Source organism: Cynara cardunculus (assembly GCF_001531365.2).
Source record: "Cynara cardunculus var. scolymus isolate 2C chromosome LG 13, CcrdV1, whole genome shotgun sequence".
Lineage (NCBI taxonomy): Eukaryota > Viridiplantae > Streptophyta > Magnoliopsida > Asterales > Asteraceae > Cynara > Cynara cardunculus.
The window spans coordinates 1605632-1627548 of record NC_037540.1 but is presented as its reverse complement, the minus strand read 5'-3'; the positions used below and the strand labels follow the sequence as shown (position 1 = coordinate 1627548).

The 21917-nt window shown below is 35.7% G+C and overlaps 3 protein-coding genes across 7 annotated transcripts in view; 2 read left to right on the top strand and 1 right to left on the bottom strand.

Moving 5' to 3' along the window:
* LOC112524271 (DNA (cytosine-5)-methyltransferase DRM2-like) lies at positions 1-8615 on the bottom strand. The gene is made up of 10 exons (XM_025134029.1): positions 8458-8615; positions 8340-8349; positions 6594-6731; positions 5805-5892; positions 5679-5725; positions 4042-4149; positions 3446-3545; positions 2951-3063; positions 1854-2570; positions 1-435 (listed from the first exon to the last, which is right to left on the bottom strand). The coding sequence occupies exons 1-10, from the start codon at positions 8613-8615 to the stop codon at positions 1-3; spliced, it is 1914 nt and encodes a 637-aa protein (XP_024989797.1).
* A 4281-nt stretch (positions 8616-12896) lies between these two features.
* LOC112524708 (pyrrolidone-carboxylate peptidase-like) lies at positions 12897-17515 on the top strand. Of its 5 annotated transcripts, none has more exons than XM_025134662.1 (7): positions 12897-12967; positions 13471-13766; positions 14501-14605; positions 14936-15132; positions 16000-16046; positions 16867-17198; positions 17423-17515. In XM_025134662.1, the coding sequence occupies exons 2-6, from the start codon at positions 13506-13508 to the stop codon at positions 17013-17015; spliced, it is 759 nt and encodes a 252-aa protein (XP_024990430.1). In that variant the 5' UTR covers positions 12897-12967; positions 13471-13505; the 3' UTR covers positions 17016-17198; positions 17423-17515. The 5 variants fall into 5 exon arrangements, with proteins under 5 accessions (XP_024990430.1, XP_024990429.1, XP_024990432.1 ...); XM_025134661.1 differs by having other exon boundaries at positions 12898-12951; XM_025134663.1 differs by lacking the exon at positions 12897-12967 and adding an exon at positions 12994-13388.
* Positions 17226-21917, top strand: part of LOC112524270 (probable polygalacturonase At1g80170) — an 18110-nt gene continuing 13418 nt past the window's right edge. The window contains exons 1-8 of the mRNA XM_025134028.1: positions 17226-17560; positions 17670-17798; positions 18536-18706; positions 18784-18804; positions 18870-19077; positions 19486-19567; positions 19656-19764; positions 21411-21527. Coding sequence (XP_024989796.1) covers positions 17324-17560; positions 17670-17798; positions 18536-18706; positions 18784-18804; positions 18870-19077; positions 19486-19567; positions 19656-19764; positions 21411-21527 — 1074 coding nt within the window. The 5' untranslated portion in view covers positions 17226-17323. The remainder of the gene's footprint in view (positions 17561-17669; positions 17799-18535; positions 18707-18783; positions 18805-18869; positions 19078-19485; positions 19568-19655; positions 19765-21410; positions 21528-21917) is intronic.

Below are 21917 nucleotides of genomic sequence, written 5' to 3'. Positions count from 1 at the left end.
CTAACTTCTATTTTTCATAAGGTTTTTCACCCCATCGAGAATGCGAAAATAATCGAAGAAAAGAGAAGAGTGCCCACCTTCGAGGCCGTCGCGGGTCCTCCTATTGCCGCCAGCAAGGTTGTTGCACGGGCTGCCTCCGATCACGAGATCAAATCCGCCAAAAGAGTCGATCCACTGATTTAATTTGTTGAGTGTGACGTCCTGCACGTCCGACAGGTGAACCAGATTTCCCTTTTGGTTGGTTTGCTCCCACCACCCCTGAAGAATGTTTCTACAAACCATCGATTTCTCGACAGAGACCACATTATTGAGTGGAATCCCGAGCTTGTGTAGCGCAATTTCGGCCCCACCAATCCCGGAAAAAAGCGAAAGAATGTTCATTCCGTTGGGGTACAAGTTCTTTAGCACAGACAGATGATAAGCAACTGTATCAACCTGATGACAAACTCATAATGTAAATGTAAATCTTATTAGAGAAGTAATAGAAACCAAAAGTGTGGATGATTTCTTTGAGATATGTGGAACCCGAACAAATTACTCTTTAAAGAGAGGAGAAGGTTTTGTTGTAATCCCATATCGGCTAGATTTTAACCATTTCTCTTTGATATATGTCAGAACCTCAATTCTCTCCTCGAGGCTCTATGGGAGGATAATCTAATGGGGCTCCACATATTTTCGCTCGGTATCAGAGCTAAGGTCCTCTTGGGCAATCTGTACCGTCTAGCCCCTTTGAATACTATGGGACAATATGTATCCGTCTAGCCCCCTTGAACACTATGGGACATTCTGTACCCTCCTAACTTTTGTTAGGGAAGGCATGCTGGAGTCTCATATCAGTTAGACTTGGACCATCTCTCTCTCTCTATGTGTGTATGTATATATATATATTGGACTTCTCTTCTCTCCTCAAGGACTCTAAAAGTGTAATCTAATGGGAATCCAAATATTTTCGCATGGCATCAGAGTCAAGTTCCTATGGGAAATATGTACCCCTTTAGCTCTCTCTGAACACTATGGGACAATCAATACCCATCTAACCTTTTTCAAAGAGGGTATGTTGGAGTCCCACATCAGCTAGACTTCAACCATTTCTACTAAATATATCTTGGAACCTCTCTTCTCTCTTCAAGGGCTCTTTTGGAGAGTAATCTAATGGAGTTCCACATATTCCATAGTTCCAACATATATTGAAGCAGAAATATCCAAGTCTAGTCGATATGGGACTCTACCATGTCCCCTCCAATGGTGGCTAGATGGGAACATATGTCCCAAAGGTAGACATCGGCTCTAATACTATGCGAGATATGTGGAAACCAATCATATTACTGTCCAGGGATCAGGTCAAGTTCAGGGAAAACCGGAATTTTTTTTTGAAAAACTGAAGAATACTCTGGTAACTATTCATCCGGACGGTGGACGGTATGCACATGTGCATACAAGTAATTTGTAAGCAGTTTGTCCGGCATGCACACGTGCATAAAAACCAAGAAACAACTTCAATTACTTGTATGCACATGTGCATACCGTCCAGATGAATGGTTACCATAGAATGGCCTTTACATAAGGATTATATTGCTCCCAATTTTTGTGTTCATCAAATTTCCATTTTTGGGGGGTTTTCCCCCGAACCTCCAGAATGTGGAACTCCTGCTGGAAGACTCGGCTGGTTTTTCCACCGAAAGTATAGAAGATAAGGTGTAAAATGTAAATCACTAGGTGTTGGATTCCCTAGAGAAGATTAGGGGTTTCCAACGTATTACTATCAAGCATTTAGCTTGAAAGATGTGTAGCCCAGCCTTTAAGTGGTAATACCTATTGAAGAAATAAAATGTGGGTGGTTTTAAGGTTCCAACCTGAAATGCATTGCCGAGGCCTTTGTATCTTTCAACTCTGCTTGCACCTCTTGTATGGTAGATTGGGTACCCCATTATCAACTCTATCTCATCAGGTTCGAGGGGTGCGACTCTGGTCTTTCCTGTCCACACCATGTTCCATTTCCTGCATTGGCCAATAATGTAGTTCTTGACATGTAAAGAAGGCTCGGTGTTGGAATTCTCAAGGGCCAATCTGATCCTATCTGTAAGTTGGGCACTTCCTATACAGGTCAGTATGCAATTCAATTGTTCTCTCTTGTCCCATGATGGCCACCATTTTTTAGTTCCGGGAAGTGCTTCAAAGATTGTGAGCGGAGGTAGTGGTTGAATAGGGAATCTATTTTCTAAAGGAAGGTTATGAATATAACCCCGTTTTCTAGCTGCAGCACAGAAGAATTTTGAATCCACAAACTCAGGATCTATCTCATAAAGAAAACTCTTGATTCTATTCCAGGCCCCTTTTGGCGTAAGAGCAACATTCTCGTAGTAGAAAAACGGGGGGCCAATGGCTGCCTCTGGAAGCGTTCTGCGAACCACGTGAAATGGTTCACGAGGAACCCCAAATCCCACCATTGGATTAGGAAGGTGAAGGACTTCGTGATCTTCATCCTTACTTTTGCTCTCATTTTTTCTGTCAAACTTCTTGTTTTTACTCCAAAAGTTGTCTTTTTGAAACTTCCTCTTCTTGTCCTTTGGCTGTCCATAGACAAAAAATAGTTGTAGCCAACACAGAGGGTGGTAGAGTGAGAAAATAACCCTTTGACAGATTTAATAACTCCTCTTAACAGAATAATGCATTTTCTAACAAAAAAACTTTGTTAATCTGTCAAAAAGTTGTGCATTTAATAAAACTGTGTCAAAAAAATTACCCTCCTAAATAACCCGTGGAGTGGGTAGGGGGAGGGGTCGGTTAAACAACTTTTTGACAGTTTTTTTAAATCCATAGCTTAATAGAATAATGCCACTTCCTTATACAAGAATGCCTAAAAACATATATGAATTTATCTAAATAACACATAGGGGGAGAAGCATGCAACTGATGGAATAGAAGTATAATACTAGATGAATCTACAAACCAATAGATGTGAGCACGATCCAAGTACATTGGCGTTCATTTCCGCATCATATTCTTTAGATACATTAGCAGCACTGATGAAATCTACTAGCTCCGATAATGGTGCATTTTTTCCTATAAATTTGAAGACATCTCATCTCATGATCACGTTGTTACAATGTGAAAAAGAAGATTGGTCCTCGAAATGGAGAATGAAGAATGGAAGAAACGGTGTAAGGAAATACAACCATATTGTACTCATAGGTTTAGAGAAGGCCAAGTAAATCCCAGTCTATGATGGTAAAAACACATTGTAAGATTCTATATCGGTTGGGGAGAGGAACAAAGGTTGCCCTATAAGGAATTGGATACCTCCTCTATCAGACACGTTTTAAAACCATGAGTCCGGGTGTGGACAAAGTGGACAATATTTGGTACGGTTAGCCTAGGATGTTACACACATGCATGCAATCCCAGTCTATTGTACTCATAGGTTTCGAGAAGGCCAAATACGCACCACATCTGCTAATAGCAGCAGAAGCTTCTTCAGGTGAGTACCCCATATCGATAAGACACACCAATGGATCATCCTTTTCAAAAGATTCATCACTGTCTTCCTGGAAAATACGGAGAAAATTAGTGAGAAAATATACTTTGTCTTCTGAGAAAAATAAATTTAATGGCGATTAAAACATTTAAACAAAACTAATGCAAAAAATAAAAGTCAAGCAGGAAAAATAAAGTACCTGTAGAGCAAAAGTTACGCAAGCAATATATAAAGATTAGGAGAAGTGAGGCGATAATCAAAATTATGAAAGAACCAAAGAAACGGTGAAGGATCATACCCTCAACTATTTCAAGGATGCTGCATTATGTTAAAACAAAAGGTAACATCTATTCCTATATACCATTGTCCTCTATTGTCCATTTTCTTGACCCATCTTCATTATTATTCTCACACTATTCAAATGGGACCCATAAAATGAAACTAGAAGTATAGGAGCTAAGCTTTTCGCTCATATGTGAAAGAAAGGAAGACAAAATATAATCCATTTTAAATGTCTGCAGATAAATTTACTTTTTAAGTTATACACAAGACGAAGCAGGACTTACATCACTCCAAATGCTATCAAGATCTGAGAATTTGCTCTCAGGATGGCTTTCAGACTTCAGGTATGGATCATTGAGTTCACGTTCTTGGTTAGGGGTCTCATCAACAACCTGTAACATCTTCAATTAGAAACAATGCATTTCTTTGATAGAATATGTTCAAACCAGACAGATATATATATACATATAGATATATACATATAAATATATAGGGGCTTAATCATTTAAGAACTCCAAAATTTGTGACATCCATGAAAAACTTCCACCTTAAAGTTTTGTTTAACATGATTTTTCTCCGTCGAAATATAGTATTTAATGTATTGATTAACATATATTTGTTTCACAATGTGTTTGTTTCATATGTATTCGGTTCACAATGTGAAACTTTTTTACATGTATTTTCTATTTCACAAACACATAAAAAGTGTTCACATTGTAAACCGAGTACATGTGAAACAAATATATGTTAATCAATGTTCTAAATCATATCTTAGATGGAAAAAAATCATATGAAATAACACATTATGCACAAGTTCTCAAAGTTATCACAATTTTATAGGTTCTCAAAAGAAGTCCCCCCTATATATATAAATATATAGAGAGGGAGGCTCAATCATTTGAGAACTCGAGGAACTGTGAGATCCGTAAGATCTATTTTAGTCCACTCATTTGGCTTAATTAATTTGATTTATTAATTAACTATAAAATGTTAATTTAGTAATGTAACTATTAATGACAACTAATCAAACCATTATTTTAGGAAAGTCAATTGTTATTATATATATATATATATATATATATATACACATATATATGTCACTCTCTATCCGTCTAAATTGTAACCTCCCTTTTTTTCACTTACCACATCCATTTCGTTTTCACCCAAACTATCGATCTAAATATTTTATTTTATTTTTAAAGGCAAAAGGAAGGGCAAGGAAGAGAGCTTCGGCAAGGCCATCACCCTCAACCAAGCCAACCACTAATATTAAACAAAACAGAAGCGAATCCAGCAAGAAGCTAGATACAAACTAAAACAACAAGATTTCAAACGATGAATATACTGAATCACAGTGTGAACACACTAAAACAATAAAAAAGTTTCAAATAATGAATATATTGCAATCATGTTGTGAACCCACTAAAATAATAAAGTTTCAAATAATGGACATATTGCAATCACATTGTGAACCCACTAAAACAATAAGATCAATATTGTTAGGTGTATCTGCACATTGTGATACTTTCACATAGTGAACCAAACGTGTCACAATGTGCACACCAACTAAGTGTATTTGTAATGTGAATGTAATTATCACATTGTGCAGACACCAAAACTTATTATTATGTGGGTCCTATAAGTATGATTTATTTTTCAGTGGAGAGAGCATGGAGAGGAGAGAGAAGAGATAATATAGGAGAGATGAGAGAGAGAAATACAATGTTTCTATATTAACCTTTAATTAAATATAATTTGTGTACTAGAATGGATCTCACGAATTAGAAGCATCTCAAGTGAAGGTCCTCTATATAATATTATATATATATATATATATATATATATATATATATATATAGGAGCAGAATTTCTCCTAGAACATAATTATGTAACCAGATGGCAAAAAAGCATGAGAACTTACAGAATATGTAAGTAACGTATCTACTATGGCATCAGTATTGTCTTCTCCTGGTAATAAAAGACATCTTGTATATGATAATATGAAGGGAAAAACATGTTAGCATAGAGAGTAAAACTACATTATTACCAAGTTCCGCTATGACTTTAGTCACCATTGCTTCAGGAAATCCCATCGTCATAAACTGAAGCTTGGAGGGACATTTGCTAGAACTTGACTGCATCCACCAAATAAAGGAAAACAAAGTTAAGTTTGCAGAAAACCCATAATCTAATGACCACCAACTTCCAGTGGAAGGTACCCCATGCCACTCAATGAGATACAAGAGACCCGAACACAATAGATAGATGTATGATATTCTATTTGTTGTTTATCCTAGACCAAATACCAACATAGTCTACAGTTCTACTTGATCACATTATGCAAATAACAACTAAAAGCCATTTCAGAGTTCACATCTTGCAATGGGATGTACGAACCTAAAAGACACTATGATCTTGGTATTAACATTGTGTCACCAACTCACCACATGAGATACATGTAAGTGTATATAAATGTACCATGGTAGGAGGTATTTGTAAGATGCTACGAGGCTTAAAAGGGGCTTTTGCAATCACAACTAATGTCAAACAGGATATTACAAAGTACCCCCTGAAATACCTGGAGTTCCCGCCCATACTAAATACAAACTCAGTACCGTCTGAGATCATGGGTCCAACCAATCACATCTCGAGGAGCCACTTCTCCAATGCTAATTCCAAAGCCAAAAGCCTTGTAGCAGAGTGACCAAGATATCCTCTAAATTGATTAAAACCACGGGAAAGAATAAACTTTACTACCATCGCTTATAAGGGGCTCATAGATCACAATCATACCCGGTGTGGGATAGTCTGCTATTATTTGTGTGCAATTATGTACTACCTCCCCGAATTCAGATATAACAGCTCCATTAGTACTCGTAGAAACTGGGGAAGATGGCGAAATATTAGCTATCTCCAGCTCATCGTCAGTATTCCAATCAATGTTGTCGCTTCCTTCATGAGAAGAATCGCCATCCTGCATAAACATAAATCCTTTAGAAGACACAAACATACTATACAATTGCAATCAAATATACATGTTCTAAAATGAAAATGGTTGAAATCAAATTCTTTGAGCATGACACACATATATAGATTACCAATGAGAACTGCCGACTGCAAGCAGTGAGACTTTATGAAGCATACTCAAGTAACTTCCATTATAGGAGCCGGTCGCCTTTAACCCAACTGTTACTAATTAACTTTCTTGAATTGGTCGTCATGGTTCAAGACTTGTTACTAACGCTTTGTATCTATATTTGGCCATTCAAAAGGAAAAGAGAAAAAAACCTAATTACACAAGTAACCAACAGATTGAGCAACTAAAACGTGAGAATGATCTCACAGCTGTTCTCAAAATCTGATTTACTTATGTTGAAATTTCTAATGTCGGTTAGTTTATACCATTTTCTGTTGTGTGGGTCCCATCTTTATCTCAGAAAATGTTTGAATATAATCATACAAGAGCAAATCAACGTAATCGACTTACCATTTGTCCAGAAGTTACAGGATATCCCACTCTACATCAAATAATGTTCTGTAAAAGGAACAATTATAGAATATATCAAAACGAATACTAAATGAATCACTATTTATGAACCAATAAATTCCTATTTAACAACATTACATGAAAATTCCATCAGTTAATCCATCAAATCTAAGATCGAAGATGAAATAACCCCATATGTATGATATAAGTAATCAATGCACAGATCAGCCTTGCAAATCAGTCATCAGTGCCTAATACCACCATTACATCACACAAATCCATTCAATCAACATATATAATGTTAATAAATCCACCAAAATCCAGAACTCCACACAAGTATCATGGAAATGCTTCTCATAATACATTATTTTAGTTGTATGATACAGGTGTGCCATGCATAGTACGAAACATTTGTGAAAAAAAATTTCCGATTCCTGGCATTTAAGCATTTCCTTCTTGGTTATATGAAGAGTACACGACGCCATTTCAAGTAAATCGATCCAAAACTCCTCGATTTCAACAACAAATATATGCACAGTTCAAAACTAAACCTAATACTCGATAACCAAGATGAAACTGCAAATCCTTTGCGTGATATTAAAGCACAAACTACAATCTACGAATTAGAAACTTGATTCCTACAATGTACCAAATATCTTATCGGAATGAAAGCACCGATCAAAACCGATTTCTAGGGTAACTTCTCCAACAAGCTAGAAAAGTTGCAGGAAACTTGGGGCTGCCTGCATTTTGAGATAATCTCGAGACCGGCGCATGAAATCCCTCCAAAATCTCCAATAGTAATATTTTTATATATTTTATTTCCATATTTAAATATTAAAAGAATTTAAAATTATTAAACATAGATAATTAAAATGGAATTAATTAAAACAGAGATATGGAATTTTCAAAAATATTAAATGGCATTTTTGTAATTACAAATGAGTTAAAAGACATTCAGGGGCTGTTTGGCAGTTGCTGAATGATTTAGTACATAATAGTTAAGAGGTCAGAATGGTTGAGAGGGTCAGAATGGTTGAGTGCTGAATGAAATAATGTTGTTTGATAAATGTTCTCTGAATGATAATAAATTACCATTTTAACCCTGACAAGGGCAAAACCTCAAAATCAGTAAAACAGTAAAATTAGGGCAAATCAAGCAAACTACAAACTGAAAACCAGCACTAAAATTAGGGCAAATCTAGCAAACTACTTTGGAGGCTTCGAAGTTGAAGGCACAAAATCATTAGGGTTTATATCTGAATCACAAAATCGATGACCTGAGAGGGAAGACGGCGACCATGGAACCGACGAAGGAGGGGGAAGACGGCGACCATGGAACCGACGAAGGAGGGGGAAGACGGCGACCATGGAACCGACGAAGGAGGGGGGGAAGACGGCGACCATGGAGGGGGAGACAACCAGAGAAAAAGATGGAGAGGCTGTCGGTGGGGGGAGGAGAAGGCTGGATTATCCTCGTGGGAGAAGACCGCTGGGAGGGAGGGAGGGTGAGGGAGGGAAGGAGACGAGCTGGAGAAGATGGAGACGCATCTGGTAAAAGGAGCAGGTAAAGGGCAAAGTGGGAAGAATTGTCATCTGAATGGTTGAGTGATGTAGTAGATGCAAAATGATTAAGAGCCTTATGTAACCATTAAGAGGTTCTTTTTTTTTTGCCAAACAGCCCAAACCTCTGACCGATTAAGAGGTTCCCTCTTAATGTCACCATTAAGAGGGAAACAAACAGCCCCTCACCTTTGTCCCACTTGCAAATGTGCCACATACGGAACAAAGTTCAAAAATAGTTTTTTTTGTTTTTTAGCTTTTCCGTAAATCATAAAAGTGTCACTTGTGTAAATAGTGGTATTTTGGAAATGTCTGATTAGAGATGGTAATGAATTTGATCCCTAAAAATAATTATTACTTTCAATTTTCCTAATTAAAAATGATGAGTCAAGATATTTAGTTAAAAATTACAATGAAATAAGATTAATACAAATCATATAAACCAACTAATTAATATATTTATGGAAACTTTGAGTGTTTGTTTATTATGATTTGAATATTTATGAAATAGAATGAATTGTGGATTCAGTCTTTGTGGTTTGATGTTTTTTTACTAGGGTCCTTATAGTATGTTTATTGTGAATTCGATACTTGTGATATTCAATTTGTTTTAGTCATGGTTTTTCTTACTAACGTCTCTATTAACTCTGTTAAATCAAATGTCATTTTAATTTTTTGTCATTTTTTTTCTATAAGAAAAAAACAAAAATTTTATACATGAATATATATAATACTAAAATAAATAAAGTAAGATATTATTTTATTATTTGATTTGCTTTAATTAAAAAATTAATTATATTAAATATGATTTAATTTTATTGTTTTATTGTAATGGTAAATAAAATAAATTTTAATGCTTTAATGTAATTAAAATTTTAATTTGAACAAATCAAATCATCAACCATGTCTTATTTTATTTAGGGTGAATAAAATAAAATGTGATTTTATGATTTGATTTGTTTAAATTAAAAAAAAATTATGTTAAAGACGATTTAATTTTATTGTTCTTTTTCTACCATTGGAATAAACAACTTATTATCGATATCTTAACACCAAAATCATTGAAAACCACTAAGAAATGAACTCCGATTTCATCATCCTAAAAGTAACATTTCGGTTTTTATATTGTTTTTCATTCAAAAAACTCAAAACCAACTATTTAGCTTTTAACTAAATGAAAGATTCATGCATACTATCATCTTTATAACTTAAAATTGAACAAATTTCTACATAAACTTCAATATGGTTTTCATACCGAAATAGGCAAAAATACTAAAACAATAGAATTAAATCGTTTTTTAATTTAAACTAATCAAATTATAAAATAATATCTTATTTTTATTTATTTTGATGTCATTACATGTGTGCGTATAAATATTATTTTTATTTTCTATAAAAAAAAAAGGTAAAAGGTTAAAGTGACCCTCAATTTAACGTAGTTAACGGAGACTTTAGTCTGATGGACCATGACCAAAACAAATTGAATGCACAATAACCACATCTACAATAAACATGTCATAGAGACCTTAGTCAAAGAAAATATCAAACCACAAGACCAAATCCACAATTTACTCTATGAAATATTATTTATTAAGATCAACATTTTATATTAAGAAACAACCGAGACATTCACTTGAACCAGATATTCGTTATACTAGATGGACGATTGAGATTGACTTAAAAAGTTTATACTAGTATGATGGTTTGTAATTTGTAAACAATATAAGTGGTTTCATTTACAAACCCAATAATTAGTATAAAAATATAAATCAATCTCAACCTTTCATCTAATTTAATGAATATCTCGATTGTTGTATAATATAAAAAATAATCATAATAAATGAACTTTGATTTCATAAATATTCAGATCATAATAAATAAACTATTATCATTTATATAAATATCTCAATCAATCAATTTGTATGATTTGCAATAATCATTGAATTTGTAAAAGATCTCTCATCTATATAAATATCAATTATGTGTGCCCGTAAATGATTAACTGGTTTTTTGGGTTTTTTTACTGGGTCTAAAAATCAACAATACATATTCAACCACCAATTTGTGCAAACATAAATTATAGCATTTCCTTTTCGAAAAGTTGCATTAATTTTTCACTCTCGACTTACAATAAAGATTTTACATCATACGGAATTACGGATGCACAACTAATCTCACATAAATCACTGACAGTTAAATGAACTATAATGTTCTTGGCATGTAGAACAAACGATAATGCAAAATACCTCGTTGCTTGTAGTTATACGGTACCCTCGTAACACACCATTTAAAAAGCGGTGAAAGTTTATTTATTATGATTTAGGTGTCGTTTATCAAATACTTACTTGGGTAAGTGCTTTCCGACATTACCTTACCGGATGAATATAACAATGACCAATAAGCTTACTTGGTAAGAACGAGACAAGGTACCGAAAGTCTTGCACGGTAAGTGAGGGCAATGACTCTTACCCTGATAAGCTCTTACCGGTAAATTGTTGCATATAAAACTGTTTTTGTTGACTAAATTTTTACCCAGTAAGTAAATGATAATGTTGAATTTTATCGCTAAGTGCTTACTGAGTAAGTATTTGGTAAACGGCTCCTTAGATTTTTATACAAGATTATCATAGTTAATTTATCATGATAAACGACTTATTTGTAAATAACATAACAAATTTAAACAACCAACCTCGGCCCCCTTCATAGATCCACCCTTGTGTTTCATGCAAGTCAGGGGCCAAACAACCAAACCGACGCATTCAACTTTTTAAAGTTCCATGCTTAAATAAATGGATGGTTTAAGAAGTGCTACTTATAGTTTTGTTGTGAGTCAACACTTATACTCTAGTGACGTTTGGTTCTATAGTCTATTGGAATTTAAATATGAAAGAATTGAAATGAAACTTGATCAGGTTTGATCGTACGTTTGGTTAACAAGAATTGTAATGAAATATGTCAAAAGAATTTGAATTTGTACTTTTGGTTATTTGAATATAATAGCGGTGGGGGTGGAGGCGATAGTGGTGTCGATAGTAATAATGGTGGCGGTAGCGATGACTATTGTAAGTGACGACGGCGTGGGATGGATGAAGGCGATAGTACTGATGGGGTGAAAGTGACACCGGTAACAACGGCGGCGGCGTGACATTGGTGGTGGTGATAGTGTTGGTGATGGTGGTGGTGGGGATGAAGACGACGGTGGCGGCGGCGATAATGGTGACGGTGATGATGGCGGCTGCTGTGACAACCATTGTGGTGGAATGATGATGAATCAAAAGTCACCTTAAGATATAGAATGAGTAAATGATTCCACAATAAAATAATAATAGAAAAAATGTCTAATCAAACATATTTTATGGGAGTTTTGAAGGCATTTTAACAAACAAAACAATTAACATGTAATGAAGTGATATATCTTGAAATCTAAATAAAATTTAGGGTTGGTTTATCAAACGTTAGTAAGGATCAAGAATCTTACTCGATAAATGATGATAAATAAGTGATAATGTTGAATTTAATCGATAAGCGTTTAGTAAATTACCCATTAAACATTTACATCTCAATCATGTTTTTTCAAACAAACCTTTGTTTACATAGTTTTATGTCTAGCAAATTTTGTTTCATTTACCCATGTTCTATTTTGTAAAACTTATTTCCTTTTTAACACGGACAGAAAGACATTTTAATTAACAATGTAATACAAATATCTCAGGTAACATTCGACTAAATGTTACTTATAAGTCGAGAAGTTTTCATGAAAATCAACCAAATGCCTTTTGGCCTAACGATATGTGAATATTTGGCCTTATAAGAGGTCAAATGTTCAAACTTCACCTAATATGAGAAAAGTGTCTGGTATGTGGAGTAATCACTTTTTAAAGATTGTGTGGTATGTGTTTCCATCTTCCATAAAGCATGAACTTGGAATATGTTAAAAGTTTTGAGGTCTAATATGTCAAAACGGAAACCGCAAGGGGACAATTTGGTAGTAAGAGGAAAACTGAGGGTCTAGAATAAGAATTCTATGATGAACAACGACGATAGAAAGAGGTTATTGAAGCTGGTGTACGGAAATGAACTCCGTCTCTCCCTCTCTACGAAGCCGGCCACCGGAGAGGGATTTCGTGGATCATCAGAGTTTGAGGTGATTCTATCTCCAGGTTGAATTGTTCTTTTAATAAATTTTCGACTTCTTTTAAATTTAATTATACATTATTGCATGTACATATATACTATTGAGTGATTTGATATGATTGTTTATTCCTCATGTAATTCTGTGTTTCTGTATTGCGTATATATAAGTGTTTAAAACACTATCTTCGTGTTCATTGGAATTATGGTGGCCTCAGTGCGTTTTTCACAAGATTTTTGATGTCATTTGGATTTTGTTGGACAAATTTAATTTTGAGAATTTGGTGTGGTTTCATATATTTCATAATTTAACTGGTTGTTTTTCTCCCTGAGCATAGAAGCAATCTCTAGCTTTTTCGATGTTTTATTCTGATTGCGGATTGTTGAATATTATGCAAGGTGTGCTTAAATTACAGGCCTTGAGACGACCTTATTTTGCCAAGGGTTTATGTTAGAAGGATATTTTTTTTTTATTAACCTAGATATCCTACTCGCTGTCCGCGCCGACCTTATTTGTGGGATTACTGGTCAGGATTTGACGGTTGAGCTTGCGATCTTGAGGAGGAAATGGGATCAGAAGGACCAAAGAGAGTGATTATTCATGTGACTGGCTTCAAGAAGCTCAATGGAATTGCAAATAACCCTACCGAGACTATAGTCTCTAATTTAAAAGGTTATATTGAAAAGAAAGGTGTATGCCCTGGTATTTCTATAGGTAGTTGTACTGTTCTTGAGACTGCAGGAGAGTATGCACCTCCTATGCTTTACAAGGTGTTGAAATCGGCTATTTCAAGTGACACTATATCCGGCTCGAAAGAAGTTGTGTGGGTGAGTACTTCACAAATTTTTTCTTCAAATTTGAATTGGGAAAAATGTAAAGAGCTATTCAATTTTCAATTATCGTAGTTCGTTTTTCATTGCAAACCACCATTCTTGTGTAGTCGCGAAGCACACACACACACACAACACTCAGTAAGAACAAGTGATGTTGGACAAAGAGTGCTTGCATAGTGTCCAAGGTTTAAAATACTCCATCAATTGAAATGTTAGTAATTAGGAAAACATCCCCCTCACACATTGTGCCTAGCTTGTGAGATCCCAAAAAAGAAGAAGAACGGGTTTTGGAGGGGGATAGTTGTTTAAAATCTATTGAAACTAATGAGTGTGTTTTCTTAAGTGAAGGAAAAATGTGCAAATTAGTAATTGCCCGAAGATATGAAACGATACATGAGTTTCTTACAAATTTAACCCCATTTTTGTACATGTAGCCAATGAAAATTGCTTCATAAGAAATTGGTCAAATGGTGTTGTTTTCTTTTGGAGGCATTTCTGTAAATGTGTCTGGCCTTCTTCATAGATACCGCTGCTATTGTAAGTTTGAATTCAAATGTAAGGTATTTGTGCAAGTTCTTACATCATCTTTTGAACGATAAGTTTGGAATTTCAAATTACTCTTGGTGTGGAAATTCCTGTGCTGCTGTACATTCTTAAAAGTCACTATACAAAGGATACAATGTTCTGTCTTTTGGGAACTTGCAAGCTTTACATTTTCATTTTTCCAGCTGCATATGGGAATGATTGATGGATCATCAAAATTCACCATTGAACGGCGAGCAGTAAATGAAGCCACTTTCTTGTGTCCAGATGAGCTTGGTTGGCAACCCAAGGTTGATATGCTTCTCTATTGTTGTCGAATTTTTCCTTGATATACAACTGTTTATCTTTTCTTATTTTTATCACAGCGAAGGCCAGTTATCCAGGAGGATGGAGCAATTACTCGAATAAGAGAGGGTTATTCATGTTCTGTCTCATGTTTTCTCAGCTTAGTTCCACCTTTCAGTATTCAAATCCCGTTAGCATATATTTTGATGTATAAACTGTAAACAAAAATCCATCTCATTTCTGTTTCACAACATAAAGACTTTTTGTTTGTTTTATCTTTCTTGCTAATACTGACTTCCTCTCTCTTGTTTTTGTTGTTGTTGTTGTTGTTGAAGACTTCTTGTTCAATTGATGCCATACTCGAGTTCTTGGAGAAGATGAAGTGCTATGATGCAATGATCTCCGATGATGCAGGGACTTTCATGTGCAATTATCTATACTATCATTCTTTCTGCTTCGCTGAACAGAAAGGTCACAAGTCCCTATTTCTACATGTCCCTCCCTTTTCAAGAATCAACAAAGAAACACACATGTAATTCATGGTGGCCTTTTCGAGGCCATTGCCTCAACTTGTTGATATTACTGATCACCGATGTTTTTATCGAAATTTCATGTCTCTCCCTTTTCATTGTCTGCTTTCTGTTGTGATTATATTTATTGTCTTGTTTTTTCTTTGATAAAAATGATGTTAAAGTTAAACACTTGCCGACGGTTTCTGCGTACCTCTGTGTCTCATTTTATACATTACGAATGTGGATTGTGCTGCATTGAAACTTACTCAGCTACAGAGATTCTTTCTGGTGCATCTTCTTGAAATGCTTCGCCATTCGGGTGTTTTCATGAGAACTGTGTGCCTGCCTTTGATGATTTTGATTCTCAAGCACTTTCTATATTATGTAGTTTTTCAGCTGCCAGACCATATTTTGGCCGATAACTCTAAAATCATGTCCTTTTAGGAGGCAGGAGCAGCATGCTGTTTAGTTCAGAGGAAGTGTCATCCTTGTTTTGGGGTTTACCATCTTGTTAAATATATCTGAATGTTTCGGTGACCACTTTCAACATCCCATAAATGCACCAGTTTTTTTCCAAGGAAAATCTATGTCCAATTTTTCGGCCTTTCCTTGAAATGTCCAATCAATAACTTATAAAGTAGTATCCCATCCCATAACCAACTCAATCCTCGAGACCATCTTTGTGCCTATATCATGATCTTATCAAAACCATATCATCTAACTCGGTACCCAACTGTTAGACGTAATGCCCAAACGAGTCATACTTGCATGCAATTTACTTGTATATGGGATACAAGTAGAAACAGCAGTGTATCTCTAGTCAAATGGTATCTTGAACATCACCAAGAGATCATTTTTGATTATTTTTAATGTATGTGGGGATGCAGGGTCATATCAAGGACTCCAAGTTGGCAGTGTGGTGCTTGTTCTTGTTGTGAGTTTGAATCTGTATGCTGGATGTTCGGCGGTTGATCTTCACATGAATATTGCCTCGTTTATTCTTTGATTTCTTTTAATGATTTGCAGAAGAGGAGCATTTGCATCATGGATTGTGGTTATGTTTGTTGCACCTGCTTTTGTTTGTTTATCTGTCTGTTTGAATGTTGTTGCTTATTTCTGACCCTTCTTCGAATTTAGCACTGCATTTCTTTTTTCATGACCTTCCTCTTTTTCTACTAAAGTTTATTTTGAGCAGGCCTTATCATTTCTTTTCGCACACGTTGCATAAACCGAGGGTTTTCATGGAAACAACCGCTCTACTCTTCAGAGTAGAGGTCAAGTGTGCGTACATCCCACCCTCCTCTGACCCCACATCTGACCCCATATCTGGGTGGGACATACTGGGTAGTTTGGTTTGGGTTGGTTTGGCATTCAGTGAGTAAGGGGCTGTTTGGTTGGTTTTCCATTAAGTCATGTATGGATAAAGTTGTCTGTTTGGATTGATATGTCTGTATAGATTTAGAAGGTTTTGTTTGGGAGAGTTCTTCCATAGATGGAGTGAGTGTGTTTTGTAATTGGGAGGGACAGGTTTGAAAAAACTTGGCTTACTGGATAAGTCACTTTTTTTATCATTAAGCCACTATCAGAAAATCATGTATAGCTGACCGAATAAGCTGTGAGTTCCATTAAGCTCATTAAGCTGCTAACAAACGACCCCTAAGAGGCTTTAGTCAAAATAGTTATTAGGATAATGTTGTAGTACGGATAAGGTGAATGTTGTGCTTGTGCCTAAAGATTTTTTTTTTGATTTATAGGTTTAGCAACGAGAGCTTTGTTAATGAAGGGGATAGATGGTATCTCAATACCTGAGTTTGGGCACTCGGGTGTACTTGAAGAGTTGCTAAAAGTAGCCCTCGCTACCGTTACAGACCTTCCTAAAAAAGGAAGCTTTGAAGGATGTTAATCTAAGATGCCGGCTACTCGTGGGCCACAGAGACAGAGCACAAAAGACACTTTTGAACTTCTGAAAGGTAGTGCTGCACTAGAAAAACTGTTTGAAGAGTAAAGCAAAGGTTTCTTAGAAAATACTTGAAGTGTTGGGCATGAAGAAAATCTTGCACATTCATGTACTTTTAAGCCAAGCCAGGTACACTATACCCACAAAGGACTTCATTTGTAGCACTAATCTATACATATAAATTAATATCCCATGTCTTCCTTTGATTTACACAAATCTAGCAGTTTTCTGAAACTAAAAAAACCCCGTAAATCATGGGCAAAATCGTCTTTATTTCTATTCTTGTTATGTTGCTATTGGTTAATGGAACTGCTGAAAACAGTTTATCTGACACCTTTGATATATTTGGTGAGCTTGAAAGTCTGGACTTAGAAGATGATGAAATAGAGTTCTCGGACTTGCCATCATGGTCAAGTCAACATGGGAGCAAGATTCTCGTAAATGTGGATACCTTTGGTGCAGCTGGAGATGGAGTTACCGATGATACAAAGGTGAATATGTGGATATATCTGATGCTACTAATCAAACTTATTGGATTATCATTTTTAACTTTTTTACTGAGACAAGTTACTGTATATATTTCACTATGTTACGTCTCAGGCCGTTCAAAATGCATGGACACAAGCTTGCTCTACAGCAAAATCCGTGCTTTTGGTTCCTCCTGGTCGGACTTATCTGGTTAATGCAACAAGATTTAAAGGACCATGTGCTGGAAAGTTGATTATTCAGGTAACCTCCTATATTGCTAATTTACTGTTTAACATCTAGATTGACAAGAATTGTTCTCGGGTGAACATCTGATTACCACGTTGAACTAAGGGCCTGCTTGTTAGCAGCCTAATGAGTTTAATGGGACTCACCGTTTATTCGGTCGGCTATATATGACTGTTTGGTAGTGGCTTAATGATATTAAAAGTAGCTTATTCAGTAAGCTTCTAGGGGGGAGCTTTATGCAGAAAACCAATATTTTTTTTTCCAAAAACCTGTCCCTCCCAATTAAAAAACATGTTCATTCGACTTATGAGAAAACCCTCCCAAACAAAAACCTTTCCGATTACAGACAGATTAATGCACACGAACATCTTTATCCATACGAAATGGAAAACCAACCAAGCAACCCCTAAAGAAGTATTGAAGCAAACCATTTTGGAGATAAAAGAAGCTAAATAATTCTTTCATTTGAATATGGAAAACAATAGGATGTAAATTTTAAAATCAAACTTATTTCTAATAAATTGTTTGGTCATTTGTGAAATATCTAATGTACCCTCCAATGATGACGAAAAATAAAGGAATCTTTTCGACCCAAACGGTACCATCATCATTTTTTTATGAAACTTGAAAGCTTTCTAAATATAGAAATGTTGCAATCTTATGGAGACATCTCCAAATGGAAAATGTTGCAATTTGCATAGGACAAAGGGAGCATAAGATTTCTAGTAAATGATTAACATAATTGCATACAGCTTGATGGAACAATTGTAGCACCAGATGAACCCAAGGAGTGGGATCCAAAAAATCCTCGAAATTGGCTTCACTTTTCTAACCTTTCGGGAGCCACTTTCCAAGGACGTGGAGTTATCGACGGGTCGGGCAAGAAATGGTGGGCTGCATCTTGCAAGAAAAACAAGACAAATGTATAATCTTTTCTTGTTCAATAAGTCAAAGTTGACCAATATAATCAAGTTATTGACCTTTTTCATGTTTTTTACAGCCGTGCGTAGGAGCGCCAACGGTAAGAATGTAAATCTAGTTTTTGAACAATTTGAATGAACTTCTAACATAGAAGGATTTATGCAGGCATTCACAATTGATCAAAGTTCAGCTATAAAGGTGAAAGGTCTTACCTTCCAGAACAGCCAACAGATGCATTTTGTTATCTCACGGTGTGAGTCTGTGCGCATCTATAGTGTTGTTGTTTCTGCTCCTGAAGACAGTCCAAACACCGACGGAATCCATCTTACCGGATCAACAAATGTTGTTATTCAAAACAGCAAAATTGGAACAGGTTTTCAAACTTTTTCTCGTATTTGAAGTTCTAATATACACACACATGCTTCACTAAATTGCAAAATTTCACTTTTTGGCTACTTTTTAAACCACAATTACCTACTTTCCTGTGGTAACGTTACCAAAAATCAATAATATCAATATGGGTTCACAAGATTCCCCAGTTTTCTCATTGATGGAACTTTAAGTCATTTGACTAATAGTCAGACACTTAAATCAGGCTATGTACCTTCAAATGCTGCAAATTTCATGGGATAGATGAACTATATATGAATTCTTACACTTAATAATATAGTGTTTGACCACAAAAGTCAAATGTAGACTCATCTTTTAGGACCCGAGCCAGAGGGATCAACTGATCAATTACTAAACTAAACCTTTATCTATTTTCCGACGTGTTGTTTAGGTGATGACTGTGTCTCAATTGTGAATGCTAGCTCAAATATCAAGATGAAGAATATATATTGTGGGCCAGGTCATGGAATCAGGTGTGTTTGATTAACAGATTTTTGATATTCATTCATTGATGAATAAACAAGCAGGGAATGCTTCCCCTAAAGATTTTGTTCTTTGCAGCATAGGAAGCCTTGGCAAGGATAACTCTACAGGCATAGTCTCAAAAATAGTCCTGGATACAGCTTTCCTTAAAGGCACTTCTAATGGCCTCAGAATTAAGACATGGCAGGTATTGCTATTTCTCAAACCACAAACATACTTCTTTTTGGTAACTGTGGGTGTCCGGGCCATCTTGGACATATGGACTAATCCCATGGGTCCTTGAAGATAACAGTCAAGAAAATCTCCAGTGACCCTGAAGATAACACTTTTTGGGCTGGTTGTTCACTTGTTTGGCTGTTAAATCTTAGGTAGTGGCTTAATGATATAGAAAGTGGCTTATTTAGTAAGCTTCTAGGGAGGAGCTTTATGCAGAAAGCCAAAGAAAATTCAAACATGCTCCTCCCAATTATAAAACACCCTCATTCCATCCATGAAAAAGATCTCCAAACAAAAACCTTCTCAATCTATACAAACAAATTAATCCAAACAGACAACTTTACTCATACATGACTAAGTGAAAAAACAACCAAACAGCCCCTTAGTGGGCCACTGAATGGTTATACCACTTAGGGGCTGTTTGACAGTTGTTGAATGGTTTTGTGCAAAATTATTAAGTGGTCAGAATGATTAAGAGGCTCTCATAATATAGTGCAAAATGAAATATAATTGTTTGGTAATTATTTATAATGAAATTAGGGCTCTTAATGGTTAAGGGAGACCCGAAATACAAAATCATTCAAAGGGTTTTAGAACCATTAAGAGGTAGACTTTTTTTTTTGCCAAACAAGATTCACCTCTTACCGATTCAGAAATTGCCTCTTAATGGAACTATTAAGAGGTAAACAAACAACCCCTTATTTTCTCTACTGACTCATACATACATACAATTTATTTTTCGACAAAACTATTGTTTTCTTCTTGCAAATCTTTTTTCCACTTTTCTATGTCGACCCCCAAAGATTAAGGCTTTGAAGATCGAGTAAAGTACAAGGTGGAGGACTATTGTATCTATATACCACTTTTGGCACTCTAGAAATCAACTCCGGCTTTAAAATTTGAGTAACGTTTTCCTAATCTGGCTTCATGGTTTGTATTCAAATTGGATTCCAAGTTTGAATATCGAAAACCAGTTTAGGTTTCAATTTTATGATTGTTGAGTTCCTTAGATTTGTTTTTGGGTTGATTTGATTTCATTTTCAGTTTCTTCTTTCGGATGCAAATTTTTGGATCTTTTATTTGAAAAGGATGGAGATGAAGGAAGATTACCCTTTTGCCCCTTTATAGTATCTCCAGCAGCTAAGCTACTTAGAAATATTGGAGATTTGGAAAAAGTTTGTTCCAACAACTATGTTAAACCCTACTCTAAAATAGAGAAAAATAGGAGAGAGACAAGAAATCTCCAAATTTTGGAAGAAGAGAGAGAAAATATAGCACACCTCTTGCAGATGCTCTTAAAGTACATGACCAACTCAACAGGTTTAATTAAGAAAACCATCAAGCTGTTTGTCATTTGTATGCAGAAGAATATTTCAGTAACTAAACCAAACTATCCTAGTATCTTTCACCAGTGGGTCAGGTCTGGGGATTGTAACTGAACGTGAGAGATAATTTCTCGAGTGACAAGTGGTATAGATACACAATAGTCCGGTAGCAGGCGTTGCACTTTCCTCTTAAATATTAGCCTATCTGCCATGACCGAACTTCTCTTATCTGCTTTTATAATGAAATTTTCAAAAACTTGATTGTTTGACTTCAATCCTTTTTTTGGCGCAGGGTGGATCCGGGTATGTTAAAGGCGTACGCTACCAGAATGTGAAAATGGATAATGTAGCCAACCCCATCATAATTGATCAGTTCTACTGTGATTCACCTAAAAGTTGTAAAAATCAGGTACAATTTCTTCATCTTCTCCTAATCTAACCAAACTAACTCAGTAAACCCTATGCAAGGGACTAAAGGGCCTTTGGGCTAACGGTATCCGAGTCTTTGGCCTCCTAGGAGGTCTATGGTTCAAATCCCACCAAAGGTCAGGAGAGTGTGTGAGTTTATTTGTTGCATTTGCCGTATACAAATATTATATCCTTCAAAAAAAAAAATCCTATGCGAAGGTGCTGTCTAGGGGTAGGATGTACGCAAATCTTGCCTCTTTCCAAGGGGTAGAGACACTACTTTTATGAAAGACCCTGGCTTGCAAAACATCATCTTTTCCTGATCTGAAACATGAAAATAAGAAGTCATTGCATACCATCTTCAAATTGTGCAATTTGATATTGGTTTTCT